Here is a 27,389-nt window from a genome sequence, read left to right on the forward strand (position 1 = left end):
AAAGCCACTTACTGCCTTCAGCCTGGTTGTCTTTGTTTAAATTGTAGACCTGTGGATAAAAAGAAAACGCGTTTCAACAACTCTGTCTAAAAACATGCGCACGCGCTTTTATGCGTTCTCATACCTGTTGATCTTTATAAAAAACAGGAAGCAGACTTTAAATAAAACACATACCAGCATGTCACTCTATGTTGGTATGTTTAAATATTCCTCACTTCTGTATACTTCTTTAGAATGAATTGGTTTTATGTTGCTTCATATCAACATGGTAAGTGGTGAGTTTGTCCTGTCTCTGAAGGTCAATACAAGCATGTGTTCAATGTAAACCCGAGAATGATGTGAGACATGGCACACATTTCCAGTCTAAAGGCTTCAAAGCTGTTCATTAACAAGGTATAAACCGAAATGAAAAAAAAAAAGGTTTCCTTTTCCATCCATTACTTTTCTGTCCCTTCATATTAATCTCAGGACTTCTTCTACAGTATGTGCCCAGGCCCCCTGCTTTGGGACCATTGCTTCATGTTCATAGGTAAAATGATGCAATGAGTGTACAGACAGCATATACGTCAAAGCTATGCTACAAAAAGGATCTTTAATGATGAACATAATGTTTTGCAACGTGGACATGTTTCTCTCTCTCTCTCTCTCCTCTTCTAAGAACAAAACCTGTAACCTTGGTTACCTACCGGTTCTCTCCCATCCATGGCCTCCATCCACAGCCTGCGGTCCTCTTCTGATAAAGCCTGCATAGTGATGACTCCCGACCTTCTCGCACGCACACACACACACACACACACACACACACACACACACACACACACACACACACACAGAGCTCATATGAGTATCGAGCATATTATATTGTTCAGCATAAAACATGGTCAATGAAATGTTCACAAAAAACTTGCAATATTGTGACCAAGAGAAAAAATGTATAAATGTAAATATGCCTTCAAAACACAAGAACACCTTTTTGCCACTATAAACAGAGCTTATTGAGGAAGAATTTTCCTTTATTTTCACATTCAACTTTGCAATTACTGGATTAATTTTATTTTGAAATGTGTCCAGGATTTCAATTTACACTCAACTTTACTGAATTCAAAGTGCCTGCTGTCACTCTTCAGATAAACACAGTTGTGTAAGAAGAATCTCTGCAGACAAATCTCAAAGTTGTGTAAGAGAAAAACAATTTTCTAGTTGTCACAGATTTTGACAAGTTTATTGTTACCGACAGATTTATCTCAATAAAAAGATTAAATAAGGACAAAAAAATTCAGCTTAAAAAAAAAAATCACCAACAAACAGATTTATTTGAATTAGAAACTAGGAATTACACACACACACACACACACACACACACACACACACACACACACACACACACACACACACACACACACACACACACACACACACACACACACACACACACACACACACACACACACACACACACACACACACACACACACACACACACACACACACACACACACACACCTATCCTGTACACTGGTCACCTTCAGCTGTCAACTCGGCTGCACTACATGCTCCTGCACACACTCACACACACACCTTTCTTCAAGCTGTCCTTCAACCACGAAACACCTGCCGACATAAATCCAAACACACATACACACGAACGCATGCAAAGCATCACAAACCAACTGTGATGTGAGCTAAGGCCTTGACTTAAATGACTTTAGATGTATACAAACACACAACATAAGAACACCACACACACACACACACACACACACACACACACACACACACACACACACACACACACACACACACACACACACACACACACACACACACACACACACACACACACACACACACACACACACACACACACACACACACACACACACACACACACACACACACACACACACAGGGTATAAATAAACCAGGAAAGTGGAAACAAGAGGATGAGATGATGACAGGTTGAGTCAATTGGATGGGGGCAGACTGAAGTTGAGGAGGAGGCAGCAGGGAGGGGAGGGGTAGAAAAGGGAGAGGCGGAGGAAGGGAGGAGGGAATTGTTCAGGGGGGACAGTGCCTGTGAGGACAACTGTGTTCAAATCAAAATCAACAGAGCGCCCCCATGTGTCTGTTCACTGCTTTACACTTACCAAATACTGAGCTGTCAATGTGCTGGTAAAAACATCATTGATTTTAAATCACATGATGCGTAAAACAATTCTACAGCTACATTTTCACGAGGCACTACTCAGTTTTAGTGTGCGACATGTTTGTGTGAAGCGGTTGAAAGGAAGGTTTTGTGAAAAAAGTCCAGCGTTTGAATGGGAGCCACGCAGTATGTAAATTCACACGCTGACTCACCTGTCGACAGCCTCCACGTCAAAACAAAACCTCTTTTCTATGGAGTCTGTCTTCCTCCTTGTGCACGACTTCAGAGTGAAGCTTTCTTCTTCTCCCTGACAAAGAAGACAAAAAAAATAAAATAACAATAATAAATAAAAAAGTAATCCAGAGAATGTGGGGCCAAAATGTGATGCCAAACATTCTTATTATGTTTTGGTTTTTTTTCAATGAAGAGGAAACAAATCTCCAAGGAACCAATGGCATAGATCTTACCTCAGCATGGATGAAATCTTAGAACTCCTACTCCCCCCCCACTCACATGTGTCCCTTGTAATTGTAAACACATTGTGCTAGAAGAACAAGCTAATATAAATTCATTTCATGTAGATAATCTAAACAAATAACTTCCATTTTACGTTAAGACCCTGCAGGTTTATGAGCAACTGTAAGAATTTGTCCGTTTTGGGGGCGCCGGTAGCACGGTGGCAGCGCATGCGTTTAGAAGGCACCATGTTTAGAGGCTACAGTCCTCACGCGGGCGGCCAGGGTTCGATTCTGGCCTGTAGCCCATCTCCCGCATGTCTACCCCATCTCTCTCCCCAATTTCCAACGCTATCCACTTTCTCTAACTCTATCCAAATAAAGGCATAAAAGCCCGAAAATAAATATAAAAAAAAAATTAAAAAAAAAGAATTTGTCAGTTTTTAAAGCCAGAATTTGAAAAGCACCACACGCTGTTCCTAACCAGGCAGAGCACAGAAGCTTAAAAAGCACTAACAAAACATCTCATCTATAATACCTTTCTATCTATGATTAAAAAAAAAAAAAGATTTAATTTAATGCCTTGTGTTTCTGGGCTTCAATGTACAGTATTAACAGTATCATGTTTGGATTCTGTGGGTTTATGTCTATCGATTTTCTTTTTTTTTTTACCTTTCTGCACTTAGAGTACTACTGAGAGAGCACTTTGAGATGTCTTCTCTTGAGAGATGCTACATGAATAAACATCACTTACTTTTTTTCATTTTTTAAATCTATTGTGTTGTTTTTTTTCCCACCTGTTGTGTTCTCCATATTCATTCTTCATACTGAGGAAAGCGCCATAAGAAGATGTGATTTAATTGCATAAAAGTTCATCTTGCCTCTTCGAGTCACTATAATCTGTTATTTCATCTGTGTAGTGTTAAAATGCTTGCTGATGTGTTCACTGTTTCCACTTTAGCTTCAGTTAAACACTCACTCAAACCGCAAGCACCAACTTGCATCAGCTCTTGGTCCTTTAGTGCGTAGGTGGAGATGGTGATAACAGATAACACTTTGAGAAAATAGTCGGAGTCATCCCCCTTACTCACAACCCTGCACTCTCATCTACTGAGTCGGCTGTTGAGGGAGAAGTGGTTATTAATCACTCTCTGTACGAGTGTGTCAGAGTGTGAAATGGTGCGTGAAAAAAAACGCTCCTGCACTTTTATATTGAAGGATTGTCTCAAAACTTGACATTCTCTGTCGATGTTTTATCACAGCTGAACAGCTTTCTGCTCTTAAAACGTACATGCAGCTTCCTGGAAAGTCCTAATAGACACTTTTGTTATGTATTTGGGAATAATATAAACACTCCCCTTTTACAAACAATGAGAGCTTGTTGAGCTCTGCAGGCAGGCGAGTGTGTTAATGAGACCTGGAGAGCGGCCCATTGTGACCAACAGAGTGGAAACTGAGTGCAAATTATAAAAGGTTGAAGGTATACAAGGTTTTTGTTTTTGTCTCTTTGAGTAGGTTTGTGTGCACCTTGGTCTGCGTTTGATTGGATATGTTACTGTTGCTAAAAAAAAGCCTCTTGTTTTGCTTTATACAAATATATAGATATACAGAAAGATAACATGTTTGTGTTTGTGTATTGAAAATGTCTAAAGCTACTCACCATTTTCCCTCCAGACTTAGGGTCAAACAGAACCATGGTGACCCTCTTGGGCTCACGGTGGTACGTGCAGTAGTACTTGACCCAAGTGGACACAAATGAGCCTGAGGGGGAGCGAGAAAGAAGTGTAAGTCATGGAGACAGCGAGAGAGGGTTAAAACAAAAACACAGGAAATGAGACGAAGGGAGGTCATGGAAAAATAAAGACCGAGAAAGGAAGAAGGGTTAAAGCGAGAAGAGGAAAAAAAGAACGAGTCCTAATCATGTCTGCTTTCGAGAGATATGTTGCCATGGTAACAACTTGCGGTCAATCTGCTGTTAACATCTCAAACGGCTCAAAGTTGGCTTCACCAGACTCAGGGTTCAGAACAGACCCCCCGCACCCCACCCCCAACATACATCTTCATACTCATTCATGTTTTAGTAGTGTTGCCTAGTCTAAATGATTGCAGAAATGTGTCTTTATTGTGACATATAAACACACACACAGAGAACAGCGCTGTTACTCACGCTTCTCCTGTACGAACAGGTATCCCTCCATGGTGTGCTGGCTCACGCTCTTGTGCTCATGTGGATTCTCTTTCATCTTCCTCATCAGGATCTCCACCTCGGACCTTGTGCTCTCGAAACGGTTCCTTGTCTGTCAACACGAGAAGAGAGGAGCGCACACCTTAAAAAGGCCTTTTGATTTCTGATGCAAGGTACGCTGAACTTGCAAAATCAAATATGTTATTATTGAAAGTGATTTAGTGGAGGAGGAGACACTTAACAAGACTGTAAGACCGAAAAAAAACACAACAGTTGAGCTTCATAAAATCCTCTTTATGTTACGCTAACAAAAGTAAAACCATCGTATATGAGCTTGAATATTCGTCAGGAGGATTTTGTGTGCTGAAGGCGATTTCAGAAGTGAAGGTGTGAGCGTAGAATTTATTTCAGCTGCAGCATCAGCTGTCTTAATTGGCTCAACACTGACCGTTAAGATGTTCTTTAGACTTGAAAGTGAAATACTGAAGGGCTGAGGATACTAAACTAATTCTTTGCTTTCCAATTCCTAACAGTGAGGCCATTTCAAATCTATGCCTGTTACACCGAAAGGATTTAAAAAAAAAAAAAAACAGGCACTGACGGACAAAAGCAACCTCTCAGCAAGTAGGAAAAACCTGAATGTTTTACTTCTTGCTTCGAATGATGTCTTCATCATTTCCTGAATGTGTATTTACGTTCAGTCCTCTACAGTCTGACCTCGTTCTTTGTTTGTGTGTGAGTGCATGTGTGACATTACATTTTGTATGCTGATGGTGAGATCCGTCTTGAAGTGGTTGAAGTCCTTTGCCAACTCATAGCCGTGATGATAATAGGTGAACAGGCCTTGGAGGAAGGCCAACAGCTGAGGTAGGGGAAGCGGAAAAAAAAAAACAGACAGAAGGTGAAGCAGATGAAGGAAAGGAAGAGACAGTAGAAAGGATAAGAGGGCAGGTGAAGCAAATGTGGAATAAGAAAAGATTTATGATGAGACAAAGACTCAAAGGAGACGCGAAAAAGTAGAAGAATGGGAATGTGAGGGAAAGGGAATATAGAGAGGTAGAAATAAAGAGCAGAAGGAATATAAAGTGGAGGAAAAAAAACACAGGAGGAGTGTTTAAGAAGGCTCTACATGTTCCATTCAGCAAATTCAAGAGATACATTTTTTTCCACAAGCCTTTAAACTGTTTCTCCACATTAGAACACAGTGAGTGTAGAGAAAAGACTATGTGTCCGATATGTGAAATGAATAACTGTTATTAAGGCTAGAAATGTAAACAATAAGAAATGAATAAAAAAAAAAAAAAGAAGAAGAAGAAGAGGGGTGTTTTCTTACAGGCTCCACAAAGTCAAACATCTTCCTCTCTTGGACCTCCTGCACCTTGAAGACATATTCCAGGGAAACCTCATAGAAGTGCTGCCGGACGTTGTCTACCTGGTTGTCGGCCTAAGACAAGGAAGGAAATTCAAAAGAGACACTTTAATTCACTTCCAAATACTCGCTCACTGACTCAAGTCAAATGCTCCTCACTGTCCTTGGCCCATCTTAGAGACGGGTGTGCGGTACCGCTGATGTGTCCAGTCAACCCCTGCTCAGTGGTTAAAGGACATCGTGTCCTGTTAAAACCCTGAAAAAGATCTGTTACTCTGTTTCTACTCAATATATAAACTGTCATTGAACGCCTGTCTGGGTTGAAGGATGTTGACATTTCAGGCTGTTCGACAGGTATAGGCGGGGAGATCTGAGATGTGGATATGGACATGCTCCGTTTCATTTGTACATTATGCAGCCTCAGACTCTCAGTGTAAAACTATTGCTGAGGAAAACAGTTGGGGGGCGGAAGAGAGCTATGAACATATAATCTCAGACACATCCTACCTCATGGAGATGTGACTCTTTCTTCCTCGCTGAAAGGCTGAGGTGCTTCTCCAGCACTGCGCAATACTTCTCAGTCTCTTTGTCATACTTCTTCCTTGCTTCCTGTAGGAGAAAGGAGAAATGATCTGAGTTATCACATTAAATGAAGTCTTTTTTAATTCCCCTCACATTCAACATGGTCACTAAAAAAAGAGTTTATTTTATAGCTTTCACATAAAATGTGCCGGGTTTTTTTCAGAGAGTTGAGTATAGAGTTGTTCCTCGGAGGACGAACAGCTGCTTTTTAAACAACAGAGTCTTTCACATCATGATAGATAAACTGACATATGAGATGGACAGATAGATTGATGATAAACCAGGGACAGATAGAGCAGGGTGTGTGTCTCTTTAACATTGTTCGACTGAAAAACAGAGAGGAAAAACTGGAAAGTGTCCATCAAGATCAAGAGACACACAAGAAAAGTGCCAGATGTTTCTTTTTCTGACTGTTTTCTAATGAATGTATAGTCATAATCAGTCACTATAGGACTACAAAACCATAATCAAACTAAGGCCAGTATTAAAGGGAAGATGTAGATACCAGGGAAGAGGAACAGAGAGAGAGAAAGAGGAGTGAAAATATAAACAGAGGAGAGGCAGATCAGGGTGGGTCAGCTCCAGAGACCCCAGGGTGTTATTACAGTCCATGTGTCCTGCTCTCTTCATGTTATTGTATTTCTTTATCTGAAGCTCATTTCTTTTATCCCAACATGACAGAGACTGGAGCTTCTGAAATGACCTCAATCACATTGGAAATATATTCTAAAGAAAACGAGCTTGTAGCAAATTAAGCATTCAAATATTTAATCGAATAAAAACAGCAATACCAAAAACACTTGTATCAGTTTTATCTTAGTGTGGAAGTTAACATTCTATTTTGTTAAAATTGTTAAAACAACACAAGCAGTTAAAGGTGGAAGAATAAAAAAATAAGGGTAAATAGATAGTTAATTAACCTTTAGTTAGTTATTTAGTGTTAACAAACAATGAAATGATAGTAAATAAATGTTTTAATGATTTGTAATGTTATAATTGATGTTGTATTAAAAGTTTATTGAAGCACACATAACATTTTATACACTGTATAAAGTGTTTGTTAATGATTAACAAAGGATTAGTAAACCTTGATGGTTTATAAAACAACTTTACAATAACCATCCAGATAAAGATTGTAGATGGTTTATAATCCAATTATTAACCATTAGTAAAGCATTATTGATCTATCTAAAACATGTTATAGATGCTTTATAAAACATTAGTAAGGGATTATAAACTTTAGTTCCAACTTTACAATAACATCCAAATAACGTTAATAGATACTTTATAAAACATTTATAAACCATTCACAAATATCTGGTCCATGTGTCTCTGTAATGTTTATAGATGTTTTAAAAACCATCATCAAGGTTTACTAATCCTTTGTTAATCATTAACAAACACTTTATAAAGTGTATAAAATGTTATAATGTGTGCATCAACTGTTAACATGAAAATTATTATCATTACAAAATCATTAAAAAAAACATTAACTATCATTTCATTGTTTGTTAACAGTAAATAACTATTAACTAAAGGTTAATTAACTACCGTATCTATTTACCCTTAGTTACCCTTTATAGATGGTTATTATAATGTCTTACCGATGCTTCACTTTGAAGGCCTTGCATGTTTGCTCATGGTCAAAAAAAAATATTTGGGAAACCTCAGTGAAACATCTGCAGAAGAGAAAACGACTGGGGTGATATTTTCTAATTACTGAAAAGTTTTGTGACACGGATTTGTAGAGTTCTCGTAGCATTTTTTGTTTTTCCAACCGCTCTTAAAAAAAGCTATGCACCTTGTCAGTCTAACCCCAGACAAGCAGATAATTCCAGCCCCATGTTCCAGTCTTTAAGTGTTTCTCTGCTAAGCCAGTCTGAACAGAAAGAATCAGTGCTCTGGGCCAAAAGGAGGAACAGACAGCAGCTGCAGAAACCATCAGAGATGACGAATGTTCCTTTTAACAACAAGGCCTTTGTTCTAGGTTTTTTTTTTTTTTTTACTTTTTCATGTTAATGGAGGTAATCACGTCTCAAAATAAATGAAGCTGCATCCATCTAATGTGTCCCTAATTACAAGTTTCACAAACGGAATTTGATTGACATTTAAAAAAGACCAGCCAATTCATTGTTTTGTACACTTTCTAGAGTTGGTGTACAATAGCCTATTGTTGAGGGCCTTGTGACCTAATGTGTATATCGCACGCCTCATTTACAGAGGCCGACGTCAACACTGTAGCACCCATAAGTTCTGATCTGACCTGTTGCTGCATGTTTACCCAACTCTCTCCTCCCAACACTTCCTGTATCTCTTCAGCTGTCCTATCCAATAAAAGGCAAAAAGCCCCCCAAAAATATATAAAAAAAATAAATTAAAAAAAAAGCCACGTGATTGTTATTTTTCTATCATTCAGTGTACCAAGTTGTACTCAATCTTTTTTAACTATAGAAGGCATATGATAGTTTATTTAATATGAATGTAATTCCATTGGCGGCCAGAAGGTGGCAATCTCCTCCCAGTATGACGTTAACTAACACTTCTCCTGGTCTATTTCCAGCACCTGCCACCAGTCTGACTCATCACACACACAACTGCGGCGTCATGTCAACAATTATAAGGAAGTCCCAGTGAAACATGACGCAGCATGAAACATCATCACTCCCTGACTGTTTCTGCAAACACCACATGGTGTGAGACTTTCTGGAATTTTACAAAATTGAATTCGAATACTGCGAGCACGGTTGCACGGCTGACTGAATTGCTTATTACTCGTACTAAATTCACAAAAGGACACCAACACTTGTAATCAACATTCTTTGAGACACTTCATCTTGAATTTGTTTATCCCGAAAAGTTATTGTTCTTGCAGCAAAAATGCATTTATTTATTTTTTTAGATTTAGAAAGGCCTTACATTACCAGCTCGTTGTCATTAACATGGTTTGGTTGCCACAATGAAATTGTCCTAATTGTGCAACACATTTTAAGACCCATTCCAAGTATTTGAATCCCCTGGATTCTGTGGTGAATGAGAGGACTCCCCTGTTCTTAATGTTTTCTTTCAATAAACAGTTTTAAATATTCTACTGAAACACCTGGCGAGTCACAGGACTAAGAGCCGTGGAGCAAAGGTAAAACTGTGCCAGGCAAAGACGTGGTCAGTTCTTTTAGGGCTAAACTGGGATTAGTACATCGCTCGCTCTGACCTTACTGCATAGAGACTATGCATTCACTTCTTTTAATCCGGCCATCGAGTCACAATTAAACAATGACCTGCAATAAAAGGGCGGATTAGCAGAATTTACACGATTAACATGTTTAAGGCTGAATGTATCGGAGGAACCCCTGTGGCTTCTCAGCTGTGACTTCTCCCTGACCTGTAGGAGAGGGATTTCAAATATGGCATCTATACTGTGTTGGGAAAGAGATTACCCCTAAAATATGTTATACTCCTCGTCCTTAAACATGAGAATGGTTGTCAGTTATGTGATATTTGTAAGGCTGTAGAGATAATTTAATTTAAAAGTGAAATTTAAACATTATTTGTACGGTAAATGATGTTCTTATCCTCCTGGTAAACGACTTGATTAAGTGTTTCCACAGTCTCCTGTATGTTCACTCAAGATTTACACACTGTCACATTAAAACAACACGGGCCGTGCAGTGAGGGAGCCCTGCTGGCCTACGAGACCCCCCACAATTGAGATCAGAGATTTATGGAAGGATTATGTTTCCTCTAATCTCCTATTCAGGTCATTTAGCCATGTAATTCTGCAGACCTTGATAGACATTACTGAACGATCTCTGAAGAGGAGGGAGAGACTCTTCGACATGCAGTAAATATTCTGTATGTGCGTTAAATATTACAAACCTGTCTTAAAAAGGGACTATCCCAAAGTCTCTCAGGGAAAGCTCCGAGCGTGACTGCTGCACTGTGCTAACCACTGACAGGGTTAGTGGAGTAAATCTAGGACATCTGAAGATGTCATTAAAAGTCACACATCTACAGAATGTGGTATGATTGGATTGTTTCTGTCTGCATGACATAGCACAAATTATTTGTTGTATGTGTATAGTTCTGTGCACAAATCGCTGTATGAAAACAAAAGGAAATTACTCTAAAATGTGAGAAGTGCTCTGGTGATCAGTATATAATACCACACTTTTTATGAGTGCTGCTGACTCGCTAACAAATACTGGAGCGATCTTGCAGCAGAGTCCGCAGTCTTGCCGTTTAATGTAGATTTGAATGCAAAATGGCCGGGTTAGCAGAGAAAGGTGCTGTCACTTCTGCAGGGACTGCAATCAATCAAAAAAGGTGTCTCCTGATGTAAAGCATGACGCAAAAGGAACGACTCAGAAGTGGCTGAAGAAGCAACAGGGTGCCCCCTAAATATAGTTACAATGATTTGCCTTCATGTCATTGCAAATTGTAGTTTGACAGAAGCACAACCGCAACAAAAGAGGGGAGGGAACAAAGTAGCAAACGTGATTGAGATTGTACGGGTCACATGCATAGTGTCTGCACTCCCATTGCCCTTCTGCACACAAAAAAAAAAAACAGGGGACAGACAGGAGAAACTTGGGATAAAATCTGAGGTAAAAATGTGGCTGTTGGCGTTCACACATGCAGCTCCTCCTGAAAAGTTCAGGAGTTTTGTGCAAGTGTGGAAGCACTATAACGGTCTGCTCTAACTAGCTGCAGAAGCACTAACAGGATTTGTATTGATTTGCTGAGCAATCTTTTCCGGCCAGTAGGTCAATATTGAAGGACAAGAGAAGACATTTTTTAGTCACCAGTCCAGTGGCCTTCCTCACCTTAGCGGCGCTGATCTGTTCCTTTCTGAACCGCTCCAGAGGCATAATCAGCACATCACTGGCATTCTCAATCTGTGGGACAAGCACACACATACTGTAATGTTAAAGAGGGGCAAGTACACATCACAGACATCTCTCAAATTACAGTTGTGTTTATGCTGTATCGTTTCTGCTCAATTATGACCATTCACTGAGGTTAGAGAGCAGCAACACAGTCTGTTCTTGAATAATACATGATGCCAGCCATGACGTGCATTTCTAGGAACGCGACAAAAAAAAAAAAACACATTTAGGCATCGAATCCATTCTGAGGGATCAGCAGTGAATTATGAGCCCAAATGATGTGAAATGTTCTCATAACCAAAGTTTGACCGCACACAGATATGAAAGACGACTTCAAGGTTGAAGTACCAAGAACTAACCCTTGTGAATCTTTGCACTGAATTGTGCGCAGATTGGCTTGCACATCTACCCAAGAGGCTGTTTGTCCTTTTTAACAAACATTTATTTAACAATAACGAAAAGAAATGTTCTGCGTTAGAAATCAATTACAGCCTGGGCTACGACGATGTGCCATGACGCTCTTGCTACATGTGCTGGAAGCATTGGGACCAATGGAGTGGTAGTCAGCTCTGTTTAAGTCACTATGAGATGACACCATTTGTTTAACACTTCCAAGCATTGTTGTTAATTTCATATTTCTTAAAAACGTATCAATATAATAGGAAGGGCAAATAATATCAGCTGACTAGAAATGTGTTGGGGGGTTGTTTTTGTTGTATCTAAAAAATCTGCTGAGTAAAATCACGCTTTATTTGCAAAACAGTTTCCCCCCTCGCTTCAAGCAATTGTCTTTAATGTTCCCTTATATCTGTAACAACACTTACCATGCGTGTCCTTTCGTCCTCCAGGTTCTGTAGGACGGCCGCAAACTCCTGCAGAGACTTGGCTGAGGACAGACATGTTGGGGGAGAGAGAGAGAGAGAGAGAGAGGGAGAGAGAGAGAGAGTGAGAGAGAAAGAGAGAGAGAGAGAGAGAGAGTTAGATGGAATTTGAAATAGTGCTGTTAAGACATGCACAGAGAAAGTGTTTGAAGAGAGCTGGCATGAGCCGGTGGGGAAGAGGCTTTTGTTTCTGCTCTTGGACCTCTCACTCATGACACAGCAGAGTAATTAACTGGAAATGAAACCGCAATTTCGAGGGTTTGTTTCGACGGGCATTTCACAGCGAGCACAGCTCACTGCTTGTATTCCCGCTTGTTGGCAAGAAAGGCATGGCTACATTGTTTGGGGTCAGAGTTTCCACTTCAATTGCCTCCATCGCTGTCCAACACTTCTCTCTCTCTCTCTTTCTCACTCACTTACACACACACACATCAAGCGCATGCAGCCTGTGGAAATCACACATGCAAACACACAGACCATGGAGTTCCTTCCTCAATGATCCCATTTTGACAAACACGCTTAAACCTATTCTGCTCTTCGACATCAAGAAGACTCGGTTCTTGGACGTTAGATTAAACTTTGGAAGAGCAGAACCTGCAGGACTGTGGAGGTGGTGTCATGAAAAAGAGAGAAATTCTTTAATGAAGCTCATAAAATGGAGTTAGGCTTTCGGTAGGCTCCGTAGAAAATAAAAGTATGTTACATCCAGACAGAAGCTGCCTAAGAAAAGACTTGAAATGTTATTCTTTGCCTATTGAAAAGACGTGTGTAAAAGCTTTTTTCCTAACACTGATCCATATGGAGGATTTATAGCAGATATTAGTTTTTGGTATGACTATGAATACTCTTAAAACAACGGTGCAGGGGTGCAGCCCAGTCGAGCAGCAAGCTGTTCAGGAAAGATAGCCAGGGTTAGTTAAACAACAGTCGAGGGCGGGTCAGGCCGAGGAGGAGCTGCAGCCTGCACAGACACAGCCAAGCAGCAGGAGAGGGCGTGGCAACTGAGAGAGAGAGAGAGAGAGAGCGCTGGTCTGCAAGGCCAGGATGAGTTCATGCAATGAATTATTATTTATTGTTCAGTAATAACAGACAAAATGTTCCCACATTCATGTTCCTGTTCGCCCTTTGTGTTGGGTTTAGCTTCAGGATGAAGAGTGTAAGAAAGAGTAGTTCAAATACAAGCAGAGCAGGATTGAGGAATATTAAGTCAAACGAGTCACTTCAAGTTGAACTCTTCAAAAATGAGGGCAGGCACGGGTTCAACTCCCACCTGAGGCTACTTTCGCGCACGTCATTCCCCACTCTCTCTCTTTCCCTGATTTATGACCTTTCTCACTGTCCGATGTCAAAAATAAAGCCATAAAAATCCCCTTGAAAAAAAGCTGGGGGGAAAAAAAAAAAAAGTAACAGTCATGGACGCAGCAGCCGGGTTTAGACGGGCCTCAGCGTGTGTGATTTACTCTATTACAGAGAAAAGTTTATTTTGAAGGACTTTTGAATATGAATAATAAAAGCCAACGTTAAAGAACCAAAATGTGTGCACTGTCTCTTAAAAGGACAAAGTCATTAATATAGATATGCATTTTCATTGCACACTAAAAAAAAAAAAAATGGATGTATTTTTAGTTGCAGAAATGATGTTTCTACTTTTTTAGGATATTTCTGAGAACCTGTAAGGAAAAGGCTGGCCACTCAATGGACCAGCCTCTTTTTACATGCATTCTGCTCATCCAGGAATATATATGCTTTGATACTAAAATGAATATGCAGACATGATCTGCTGCTGTATTGTATCACAGCGCTGAAAACAACGCTGGGCCTTCTGCTGATACAGCTATCATTCTATTTACAGGCACGACAGAGCAGTTCTCCGTCTATTTATACGCTCCCCCCTCTTCCAAGACAGAACACACAATAGATTGGAGAGCACCATCAGCAGGCTTACCGATGCATATTTCATCATCCGTCTCGGCGTCTCCGATACACTGGAATTTAAACTCGTTGAGAGACTCCGCGAACTTCCTCTTGGCTGTTGAGAGACCTGAGCGAAAGAAGAGAATAGAAAACAGTCTGAGGCTTGCTCACAAAACAGTGAAGAAACAGATTTATCTTGTTTAGGGTGCACGTTCAAAATGGTTTGTGTCGTCGATGTTTCTGTATGTTTCACTCTTTGTTACGCTGTCACGTCAAGTAGAATCAAGTTAAATGCAGACAGGTGGATACTGTGAGTAGACCGCCAGTGGTGTTCGTGATGAATGTTGACAGCTCGTACATTGGGGTGTACTTTGTGTGTGTCTGCACATGTAAAGTGTGTGCTGAATAGTGCAAAAAAAAAAAAAAAAAAAGGTTCCATTAAACTAAGGGGCACATGAGCCAAGTGAGCCAGTGAAAGGCCTCGGACAGACGGATGACTTTCAAATAATACATGAGGCGCTAAGAGCTCCTAGGAGACAGACACTCATGGCCAGTTTGGCTTCACTTCCATTTAGAGGCAGGGTCGCACACTGCTATATTTCCCATCACTGGACTAGGTTAGCCACACGTGCAGGATCAGAGGAGGGAGCGAAAAGGGGGAGAACAAAAAAAAGGGGGGGGAAGACAGAAATAGACGCTTCTCACAATAACTCTCTATGAAACTGAGTGTAATGAAGAGCAGGATTTTGGATAATTATTCCTTCAGCTTCATGGCCCCGAAAATCAAAGTTACAGTACAGGGAAACACATGTGCAGAGAAGGATGCAGGAAGTAATGAGACGCTGGATCATGAGACTTTTTGAAAGACAGATGGGAGTCAGGGAAAGGACAGTGAGTGTGGAGAGAGAAGAAAGACAGAATGTAATTGGCCATGTTTATGTCAATACCACAGGTCCTCTGTGTGTGTGTGTGTGTGTGTGTGTGTGTGTGTGTGTGTGTGTGTGTGTGTGTGTGTGTGTGTGTGTGTGTGTGTGTGTGTGTGTGTGTGTGTGTGTGTGCGCGTAAAATTTCAGAAAGATCCTCTGCAACTTGCCAGTTGGAGAAATAAATGCACGCCAAGCAGCTCCTGCAATAGCTGCCAGAAATGCTCACACTATTACTGGCACACACACACACACACACACACACACACACACACACACACACACACACACACACACACACACACACACACACACACACACACACACACACACACACACACACACACACACACACACACACACACACACACACACACACACACACACACACACACACACACACACACACGGACTGACTCAGAAGACCTCATAGAAAGTCAGTCTGCAGTGAGTCACAGCGGCTCCGTAGCGTCAAAATAACTTAAGTATGACCAAATTGAGACCACACTTCAGCCATGAAGGATAAACTGTGGTTTTACAGATCCAGTGTGCTGGAGAAGAAGAAAAAAAAACACTGTTCTTCCAGTCATTCTCTAATACACTTTTTTTTCCCCAAACTTCATTCATGTTGTTACACATTAAAAGTAGGACTGTCAAATCATTCTTTAATGTGATTAAGCGCGTGATTTTCAGTACGGTAGTTAATTGTAATTAATTATAATTTTATCTCAGTCTTAAGCTGTACTTTGCTTCCTGCTTGGGTACACAACTTGCTTTTACTTGGGAAGAAAATAAAGAACCTACTAGTACATAAACTAAACCCCAGATAAAAAAAAGAAGTCCCTATCTCAGTTATTTAAAAGTAAATGAAAGTGTGACAACAGCCAAAAGAACAGGTGAAAACAGTGTTGATGTCACGAGGTGGACTGAGCTGCTCGGGATCATTTGTGCCATTAAAGAATGCAGTTGTGTTGTCCTTATCCATCACTGTGACCACAGGGAAGCTGCACTGGTTTACCCACGTTGTTGTGCCTGAAAGGTCACATATTAAGCAATTTTGTTTTTGTAACACTCGTGTGTGTCTCTAGCCATTCTACAAACGTGTGTGCACTTGGAAGTGCACTTCATAGTGTGCACTTGAAAATAAGATCATATCAAAGTTTATTTATTACAAAGGAACTTCTATGCACTTAAAAGCTGTCTCTTATTCAACACTAACGATGATATCTTCTTGCTATTGGTGTGATTGTATGCAGTTTGGAAAAAAAAGTATGCACAAAGCAATGTTATTATGCCTGGACTACTCAGCTGCAGATGAGAGCTTCAGTGTAATGAATAGTACTCTGAAAAGTATTTTTCCTTTAGTCTCTAACCACTAAAGCACTAACAGAAAATGTTTCATTCAGAGGATAAAGAGGTGCCGTTTGCTGTTAATATTAATATTCACCTTTTATCATTGGTCAGTCTTAAACCCTGTTTCCACTGAGCGGTCTGGTACGGATCGGTACAGTTTGATACGGTTTGGTTCGGTTCCTGTTTGTGTTTCCACAGCCACCTGTGCCCTATTTGGTAGGTCGCGTGTAAACCGGACGCCGATAGCCGTAATAGCGTCACACGATAGCAGCTGTGTACTTGAAAGTGTGCACTTGTAGGCGTCCACTCGACCATACGCTGATCTAGTAGATTTTCTTTCTCCATTTTACAGGGTCTAAATTGTACTCAACGCCACAGGCACTCTCGAGCTCTCCTTTCCCTTCTTGTTCATCTGTACAAACGTAAACTCTGTGACGACCCTGAAGTGTGACTCTGTAAATCATGGCTTCAAAACTGAACGAGAAACAATCTTACAAGCTTTCATTTGTGTTTAGCTTACTTGCCCTTGGAGTACGACTTACTGTACATTCTGGCAAACAATGCGATGAGGTAACATTCAAATCTTTTTTCTGGCTCATGCACGCAGATACATCACGCGCGTCAGACTGCTCCCCTTAGCCATGCATTGCTAGAATCTGGCAACCGTAGCAAACTAAGCAACCTGTGTTTGTGAATCAAAAACACATTCTTGGCTTGCATGATCCGGATTTGAGCCAAAATGTAATTATTATTTTTTTGTAATTAAGAACGAATGACATGCCGTCACAAGTACATTTTCCAGAGAGGTTTCCATGTAAAGAATGTCTACTGATGTAAGTCAGTGCTGATAGGTTTCCATGTATGGTTGCTGTTTTCACCCACAGGTTCAAATGTACAAGACCAAGGTGAAGAAAAACAAAACATTCACTAATGTACACGACTACTTTTAAACCTACTTTAAGGCAGGATATCCGTGCTGGAAAAGAGGGACAAACTCTGGTTTGTTTTGTATTGTTTCAAACATATTGATATTCTTCTTAGGCAGTATTAGGCTCAGATTTCCATGAGCTTGAACAGTCCACATTAATACACTTTATCATTTGCATTTTTGTGTCTGTCGGTTGTTTGAGTGACCCTACTCTACCACTGCATGAAATAAATGTTTCAAATATGCAGTATTAGATTTACAGCTGACGGGGAGAAAAAAAGAAAGAAAAAAAAGACACATTGTTGGGTGCTCCCAGACGCAAGATGCCTTGAGGATGCTATGGTGTCACTGCTAACTAGTATTTGAGAGTGTGTGTGTGTGTGTGTGTGTGTGTGTGTGTGTGTGTGTCTCCAAGGCTGTGTTCAGGCAGGAAGGCCAGCAGAGGACACTGACAGCTAAAAATAGGTGACCCTGTTGACACATGCCTCTCAGTCCTCTTCCCATCTTCTCACACTTCTCCAACAAGAAATCCCCCCCCCCCCCCCCCCCCCCTTCTTCCCTCTCTCACTTCCACCCTCCGTTTACAACTCAGGACTCATACCACCAAAAACAGCATTATAACTACAGCACATGCACACGGGACTTGTATATCCATGAATGTATCTATAAACGAGTCGCAACAAAGCATTGTCATGCTACGTCTATTTAGACTTTATGAATTTATGAATCAGGTGGGGTCTTTTTTATTTTACTTATTCACTACATTCAATGCTCCGATATAGAAAAAAGAACAAAGAGATACAAGCAGTCAAAGAGAGACTAAACCATCACAATGCAATTAAAAGCATCTGAGAGGTTGTTTTTTTTTTACGGAAGTGATTTCCTATATTCACAGATCTTACTAATACTTTGGGCAGAATTTACATTCTTTTTAAATGGACATGAGACCAATGTTGCTGCATTTGTTTCAGTTCACTAAGTTAAAAAAAAAAAAAAAACTTCTATCAGCTTGGAGGACAGCAAATAAAACACTCTGATCCAATGTGGCACTGTGAATCTAACAAACGGCATGGAAAGGGGCTAAACTTTGACTTCTCCACCACACAGTAGGCCGGTGAGTGAACATGATGCGGGCTCTGACTCTGTGATGCTACTGCTGTTTCAGTACTTCATGAAGTGTGACACACTGTACAGCACAAGGCAAAAAAACAACAACAAAACAAAAAAAACAAAAAAAAAACAGCTTTATCTACTTTTGTTCCTCCTAATGTCAATTCGTTCTGGAGTCTCTGTGATTTATTTTAGATGACTTGCTTGTCATAGGATAAATTCTTATGGCATGATGAAAGTCTCTGTCTGCAGTTTGATGACAAATGACGAACCTCTGATACTACTGGAATCAGGCAACCTGCTCACAAAAGAGTGGGGCAACACACACACACACACACACACACACACACACAGAGCACTGTAAGCAACACAAAAGGAATTCGTAATTAACCACTGCCATGCAGCGACACAGCACAACAACTGCAATGTGTATTAACTGAGAAACACACAGCTGAAAGAATGGGCCTGTGTGATATCAACAGGATATCCAGCAGTAGTCTGAACTCTGCAGTAGCTTTGTTCCGCGAGCATGCGGATAGAAACACTATTCATCAAGCGGGACAAGTACACACACACACACACACACACACACTTACACTATTCATGGATGCAGACAATGTCAGATTTCAGTCGCCTCATCAAATTCTTACATGACCCAAAGAGTAAGAGGAAAAACTTCTGACTCCAACCATGTAGTGAAATCCTGTGAAATCCCACCACAAAAGCTGGTACCGTTTTTATTAAGACATTTATCCTTCTATACAATCTCACAATTTTACAGGACGCTCCTAAACCGGCTACATTTAAATAACAGGGGATTGGCATATTTAAGTGTCCGTCATGTCGAAATGGCCGACTTTAGGTTTACACTTTCGTTTGAAAGAAATGTATGGAACAGCGTAAATATTGTTTTGGAGTTGGCATCGTTCCTGGCCCGACTGTAGCAGAAACATGAGGCAGTTGGCTTGAATTTACTTGCACATGTGGCCTCGCTGGTACAGTATTTAGAGAGGTTTGTATTTGTGAGCCAAATTGAAGTTCCACTGTATTTCATGTTGATTTGAAGTCCTGTTCTTTGGCCAAATGCATACAGTTACTGTGAAAAGATGCATACATGAGCAAGTTTTTTTTTTTTTGTAAGTGGGTTACTGTGAAGGGATCTAACATATAAAACTCCACAACAGCAAAAAAAAAAAAAAAACATCCTTAGCTTCAAACTCAAACTGATGACCATACCGTGTGTTGGTTGATTGCTAATTGTGTCATCCATGATCAAATAACAAAACAGCCTACTGGCGTAGAGCTACAGGCTGTGTACACTTGCGACCAAGATGAACAGGATTAAATTTGTTTCTATTCTTTAAAATCACCTGACAAACATCTATGTCCTTTTGGTTCTGTCGTTTTTTTGTTGTTTTTTTTCACGTTGTCCAGGCTCCTTTTCTCCTTCTACAGCATTAAGAACATGAAACAGATGTCTCCAGCAAATCGAAGAGAAAAAAAAAAAGAAAGAAAAAAAGAAGAGGATTTCTTGTTCTGGACTCCGTTTTTGCAGTAGGCAGCTGCACTTGCAGAGTGTGACCATTTCCATCCATAAATGTGATTTACTTTGCATGTGAACATCACCGTGCTGCTGCCAAATCCTTTCGCTACTTTTAGGGAATTCTTGTAAAACGAATCCCGATACCTGGCAGGCAGCGACGTCTCCTTAAGCCAAGTACTGTACAGCAACGTCTCTGCATGTGGCATGCCTTGTATGTTTGTGTGTGCATTAGAGAGCTAGTCTAGAGGGAGAGGGAGTTACTCAAATGTCATCACTGTGGCATGCTGATTTACACTGAAATAGATACGTTTAATTAAATTCTTGTAAGTCTGAAGTGAACACAACTGCTGGTCAGAAACAGCTCGCAGCCACTTTTAAAAGAAGAAAAAAAGAAAGTGCAATACGAGTGAAGTCAACCATGGAGCATGAACATTCAGTGCGTGGCGAGGCTTTCCTGTTGTTTGTACGAGGGTGACTTTGTCGTTTCGCAGGAAGGAAACTCTTCTTAAATTGCGACAATAAGCCCCAGAAGCAGGGAAAGTGTCGAACAGAGAAAGGACGAGGAAGTGTGGATGGCTTCTTTCGGGCGTTGTCATGGTGAGTGAATGTTACGAGGGGGGGGGGGGGGGGGGGGGGGGGGGGAGCCGGGGTCTAAGGTCACCCTTGGTCTGCTCAGTCAGCTGCAGGGGAAGCGCACAGGGTCAGAGCACATTGACGCACGACATATAGAGTCTCATCGCTCTTCCTTTGCCAACTTGAGACGCGTACATTGATGTGATTCAGGTCAAATCTGGCCATGAATGTAGATCCTGTTACAAGACCCACATTTCAGCTCCATCATCTGGCTGTAATACGATCCACAATCACAGCTGGAGAGCAGAAGAACATTAAGTCTTTACCAACTAATACCCTGTCATACTGTGACTGCAGGCTTTTAACATGGGATTGGTTTATGATTAAAGGTTAAAGCTGAAGCACAGCCTTTTCAGTCCCTGCTTGCAGCATGGATACTAGTGTCCATCTTACAGTCCACTTTAGAAGTTGTTCGTGGGGATTGTACTCTAGCTGTATAAATACACCAATTAATGATTTGTTATTAGTTTCAGACCACGGCTGTTTTTAACATTTTGGACGTTTGAGTTGGATGCAATAGGGATAGCGTCATATTTTCAGAGGTTCGAAATAGAGAGTGAGCGGTTGGCAGAGAAATGGAGAGAAGAGAAGAGAAACAGCTCCGAGTAGTATTTTATCTCATCACCTTTTAAAGGCTAGCTTGCTGACAGCATCAACATGTCGTCAGTCCAAGCTGCCGCCAACAGACCCCAAAACAACCACCATATTTCAGCTAGCTGTCAAGTAAACTGAGGTGGGCACGGTGAAACAAAAGTGTCTCTTTGTTTGTTTAAGTCACGTTAAGATTAACCCCAAAAAAAACAACAAAGTTCCAGTTTTTAAGAGGCCATGGTGACATCACCACTGGTCCCTGTGACCTAAACGATCCAAACGCATCATTTTCGTACAGATCCACGGATTGCTTGAAAACGTCCACCTCTCCTCCCAACTCAAATGTATTCTCTGTACTAATTCATGAACACTGACATTTTCTCGTTTGACCAATCAGGACCTTCACAGAGTGCGTCCTCACGATTCCCTCGATGCGACAGGAGATTATCGAACATGTTCAATATTTCCAATTTCAAAATCAGGCCTGCCGTGGTGTTATCCAATCAGGTCGGATCAATCTTAGCACACCTCGCACAACACGAAAATCTGGCAAATTTCACCAAGACAACTGCCATCAAAACGAAATGAGTCTTAAAAAAAAAATTCACGTCCAATCACAAGAGTTCTCTTTGTGTCATAGACCGTTATTGGCAATCCACAGGATTTGAAATCTAAGGCCGAACTTTAATCTGTTTTGTAGTTGCTAAATGCCTAAGTATACCAGTTTCACTGAGATTAAAGGCATCAATTAATAGTTTTAAGATGGTCAAACTGTTCTTTTTTTTAGATTCTTAAAAGAAATGAAAATATAGTAAGCTCACTGACTACGTTCCCCGCAGCACTGAGGCCACAAACCTTTTCTCCAGAACCTTCAACTCAAGAGACGAGATGTTTAAACACAACTGGGCTCACCCACAGTCTCTACATACCTCTCAATCACATGCTAATTGCCGCCACTTGTATAAATATTACGGCTGGTGGGTGAACGACAGACCGACACACAAACCTGCGGTCCAGTCGCTCAGTCGTACCCCCCAGCGGCTCTGCACTGTACGCCAGCAAGTCACTGTCAGTAATGTGTTTCAACACGGAAAGCAGTAATGAGGGAAATGAACTAACACGAAGGCCACCGTTTAGAGCTCGAACGGGACGCCTGCCATCGTGCAGATGTTCAACAGTGACTTAAACTTGACCGCCGTTTGCTCTCTGTCATTACATTAAGTCAAATTAATGTGAGCAAAAATAGTGATTTCGGCTCTATATATATATCTCATATATAACAACACGTTTAAGTACAGTATGTGCAATGGACTCTGACTGTTCCTGTACATGCTACACACACGTAGCATGTTGTGAATACCTGGAGCCAGCAGTGTCTCTGTGGACAATAAACACTGTTAAACTGTGACGGAACAACTTGGCATATGGAAGTCATGTCAGTAAACACACACACACACACACACACACACACACACACTAGGGGAGGGAATAACAGGGGCATTGACTGGCCCGTATAGAAGCCAACACATGACACAGCACTGGAGTTGACAAAGCAGACCCAACACGCGCACGCACACACACACACACAGTGGAAACACTCCCTTTGTTTATCTCAGCAGATGGCTTTCATTACATCTAAATGTGTCAGTACAGCGATTGAAGGGACAAGTGTTTGTGTGTGTCAGAGTGTGTGTATTGTGAAAAGTTGACTGTAATTAGTCGAGAACAGTCAGAACCCTCTCATTTACACGACACAGTAGGTCGAATCTATTTTGGAGCTAAGAACACACACACACACACACACACAAACACACACACACAGCGTGCACACACCCGTTTCATTCCTGTTTAATGAGTGTCAAACTGCCCATCCCGAGGATGAAACTTATGGAAGACATTTGAAGAGGCATGGATATCCTCCTTATGTCAGGGAGAAATAAAGTCCATGAAGCTCTGTGATAGTTCAGCTCTGCCCTGCAGGAGCTCTTCACTCATCCTTAAACTGGCTGAATGGCAGTCGAAAGCCAACAACATGAGGAACAACAGCCAAATATAAAGCCTGGGAACAAAAAAACAAAACACAATGAGTTCCAACTAGAATGAACTGAGAGTTTGTAGAGGGGACAGGAAGAGTTGAGGGAAACACGGACAAGCAGGAAGAACAAAAGTGGGATAGGCTTTTGAAGGGAACTGAGCTGAAAAACGGCTGTAGAAGAAGGAGCCGTGATCGATTTAAGTTGGACGTTTGAATGGTGAAAAAAACATAAAATAATGACAGTTTCTCACACCATGCCTAATCGATGAGCGACTCAACCACCTCAAATGTCGCAGAGGATTCCTGTTGATCATACTGTATATCTACTGTTTAAATTGCATTAAAAAGGACGCTTAGCATCTTCTGTAGGCCAGTTCGTCTGTCCCTCTTCACCCTGATCCTACTCGACGTCTCCAGTGAGCCTCGCTCTAAATCACGTGCACGCTGTCAGACCTGTGTGTAGTTCCATGTCTGACCAGTGAGTCACCTTATATCAGACAGGGAAACACTGAACATGTGTCGAGACTCTTCCCAGCGGCGGAGGGTAAAACGATACTGCTGATTGTATAATTAACTGTAATGCTTTGAAATGACTGAGCGTAGCTGTGGAAATAAAAGAGGGGAAAACACTGTACATCATTCAAGCTTTTACAACCCACCCTCCTCTCTCCTTTTGTACAAGGACACATAGCTATGGTGTCCTAGCAACAGCCACAAAGAAGCCGGGTCACCACAAGAAGCAGGAAGTCCAGTTTTTAGGTCTGGCTCATTTTTTTTTTTAAATGTCTCTTGTAGTTCTTTTTTTTTTTTTTTTTGTTTCTACTCAGTCAGACAGTTTTTTCTAAATTCCAATTCCTTCCTTCATCTACTTTCACCCTCTGTCTCTCTTTCCCTCTCTCTCTCTTTTTGGCACTGCCACGCCTGTTGCTGACACAGCAAACACTGACAACCAGAGGAGGTTTTCCTCTCTCCCTCTCCTTTTTTTTTTTTTTTTTTAAATATGAGCGCCTGTGGGGTGAAATCATCCTGTGGACTGCCCGCTGCTGCAGCAAAAAAAAAAAATCCCCAGCAGGAATGTGGGGTAATCTGACTTGGTATCCGAGAGGAGGACACTGGGCTACAAAATGCCCCGGCTCTGCCCAGAACTGACCTCATAATTCAAAGGAAAACACAGCGTTTTCCCTCAGTTGTGTAAATTCTTGTTGAGTTGAGGGAAACACAGGCGACACAAACATCCGCGTGTCCCCTGGATAATTTGTTTCGGAGTTCTAGCCCTGATGTTGGAATGTTCTGTAGCAGCTATTTGCAGACAACACATTTAGGACATTTTTGACGTTTGTTTTTTTTTTTTTTACATTTCTGACATGTTCGAGATATTTTATCAAATTAAGGAGCAAATGACTGGCGCATTAAGAAGCTATTGAAAAAAACGCTGCAGCCTTAAAGCTTAACGTTGGTCTATTGCTGCCCTTGAACAGCCCAACTAAAGATTTTCCCTGATATGACAAACATGACTTGACTTGAAGCCAACCCGTCCTCTTCAAAACAGGAAACGTCAGAGAATATATGACCTTCCCTGTACACAGAGCTGACAGTAAATGTGAAGAACACAGGGTGGTGGAAACACACGAGGATAAATACACACACACACACACACACACACACACAAGGATACTCAAGGTGAGACACGCGGAGGAACTAGCTCGAGCTGGAGGATGACAAGAGTAGTTTTCCTTCTGTTCAGGCTTGTTGTTGAGCTGACTGGGAGGTTCTGCTTTCCCACTTAAGGTCAGCACTGGTACAACACAAAGAGTGGAAAACATTCGGTCCTTATGAGTAATTAAAGGGGTTGTAAATTAATCAAATCAAAGAAAACACACGTTGCCCTTTTTGCACTCTTCATTAAAGAGTCAAAACAAAGAACCGACATCAGCACCAGATTCCTTTTAGCTCGAACACCGTGTAAAATACTGTAGGAACATGATAAAGGATCCTTCGTGTCGGCTTTGTTCTCTGAAGACCCCAGGAACTGTTCTTTACATGATGTGGGACTTTACATCAGTGTCAAACTTTTTTCTGTTCTAAAGTAGCTCTGATCCTCTTTGATTTGTTCTCAGTCACCATTCAGTCACTGTGACTGTTTCCAGGACTGTCGTTGACTTATTTGTTGTCAAAGAGATGACTGCAGCGAGACGGACGCCTCCTCGCTCCCTCACCACCTGACAATGTGTCCTATCAATAACAGACAGAGTTGTCTGTCTGGGGTTATCAACTGCTGCCGCTACCGTCGGGCGGGTAATGCAGGTCGGTATAAAATAATAAACTCATCAGTCTATTCCTAATATTAGCATGGATTATGGTCTTCATCCAAGTTGCTTTAAGGTTCACTTTGGTGTTTAGAATAATGCTAAAAGTCGTAACGCTGATATAAAGAGTCGTAAATGTTCCTCGGTGTGCTAGATGCTAATATAAGAGCATGTGTATTTTTTGATTTAGATTGTGTGTTCGGAATGTTTGGTATGTTTTTTTTATTCTGACAGAGAACTTGTCATAAGAATTGTTGGTGTGTATCAAAGTAACCACAGGTCCATGCAGCGCTTCTGTTTAGTTTTTTTATTTTTTGTTTTTATTTTCGCTGGTTGCTGTTTATATATATATATATATATATATATATATATATATATATATATATATATATCTGTCATTTTCTTCATTTCTTCATTTCTTTTTCATTTTTCATTCATATAAATTGAAACAAAATGACAAAAATGACCACTTGACTTTCATATGTACACAAGCTGCTCATTGGGGGTTCGGTGCCTTGCTTGAGGGCACATAGGCATGTGCTCAGAAAGTGACCTGGCACCTCTCCAGCAACGAGACCAACTTCCATACTTCGGTCTGCACCGGGACTCGAACCGACGACCACTTGGTTTCCAACCAAAGACACACTGATCTAATGCTCGATCACACCGGTAAAGCTTCAGTGATGAGAGGAAAGTTAGAAAGCAGAGAGGGAGGAAACCACGCTAACCAGATTAGTGTTAGTCTCTAAATAGCTTCCATCCACTTCCTGCGCCTAGTCTGACCCAAACCACGCGCTGACCTTGTGAACTCACCGATGAAGAAGGTCCTTTCAACTAAAGGTTACTTGAAACGTGCAGCGTGTGATGGCGCTGACAGCTCAGTAAATGTCTTATGATCCTTGACAACGGAATCTGCTCACTTGAATTAATAAAGCAGGCTTCTCTACAGCATAACAACTTGCTGTCTCCTGATGTCGGCCTCTACAAACCCCTCGGAGAAAATGCAGGCACACCAGCTGCGCCGACAAGCCTGAGGGCCAGGGCGCTGCGTGGAGACATCAGCATACATGCCAATCGTCTCCGTCTGGGACAAAGCAGTGCAGGAGCTTTAAGTAAGGACTCCGCCATTAACCAGGAAATAAATCAGCAGGCTCTAACAGGATTGCTGAAATCCTTCTTGACCTCATTCCGGTTGACTCTTCGGAGGCTAGAATTAAGAGAGGCTTGAAATAGTGAAAGTCATAATCGAGGACGAAATGGAAGCTTGAAGTTACATCTGTGTTTTCAGTAATCATGGATTAGGAAGTTTGTCTAATATTAGCTACTTTGGCGGCCGATCACTTGAAGTCCTCTCCACTGTATTCCATTTTTTTCCGAAATGAAATGGTTGTAGAATAGTGATATGTGGCAGAACACGTAGGAATTTACAGTGTGGCCGGCGGTCATAAAACTGAAGCGAGTGAGCCTGCACACAGTCTACAAGAAGAAGAGGACAATCGATTCGAACTGGGAGGAAACGTTTAAATCGAAGGACCAATGAGACAATGTTGTG

At 41.2% G+C, this 27,389-nt stretch overlaps 1 protein-coding gene across 1 annotated transcript in view; it reads right to left on the bottom strand.

Moving 5' to 3' along the window:
• Nucleotides 1–27,389, bottom strand: part of LOC306831258 (rho GTPase-activating protein 26-like) — a 78,498-nt gene that overhangs the window by 29,800 nt on the left and 21,309 nt on the right. The window contains exons 2-12 of the mRNA XM_079355227.1: nt 14,447–14,542; nt 12,445–12,506; nt 11,558–11,629; nt 6,663–6,764; nt 6,120–6,230; nt 5,544–5,648; nt 4,769–4,898; nt 4,262–4,362; nt 2,359–2,453; nt 687–765; nt 13–49 (exon numbers count right to left, since the gene is read on the bottom strand). Coding sequence (XP_079211353.1) covers nt 13–49; nt 687–765; nt 2,359–2,453; nt 4,262–4,362; nt 4,769–4,898; nt 5,544–5,648; nt 6,120–6,230; nt 6,663–6,764; nt 11,558–11,629; nt 12,445–12,506; nt 14,447–14,542 — 990 coding nt within the window. The remainder of the gene's footprint in view (nt 1–12; nt 50–686; nt 766–2,358; nt 2,454–4,261; nt 4,363–4,768; nt 4,899–5,543; nt 5,649–6,119; nt 6,231–6,662; nt 6,765–11,557; nt 11,630–12,444; nt 12,507–14,446; nt 14,543–27,389) is intronic.

The sequence above is a fragment of the Symphodus melops genome (genome assembly GCF_947650265.1).
Source record: "Symphodus melops genome assembly, chromosome: 11".
Taxonomy (NCBI): Eukaryota; Metazoa; Chordata; class Actinopteri; order Labriformes; family Labridae; genus Symphodus; species Symphodus melops.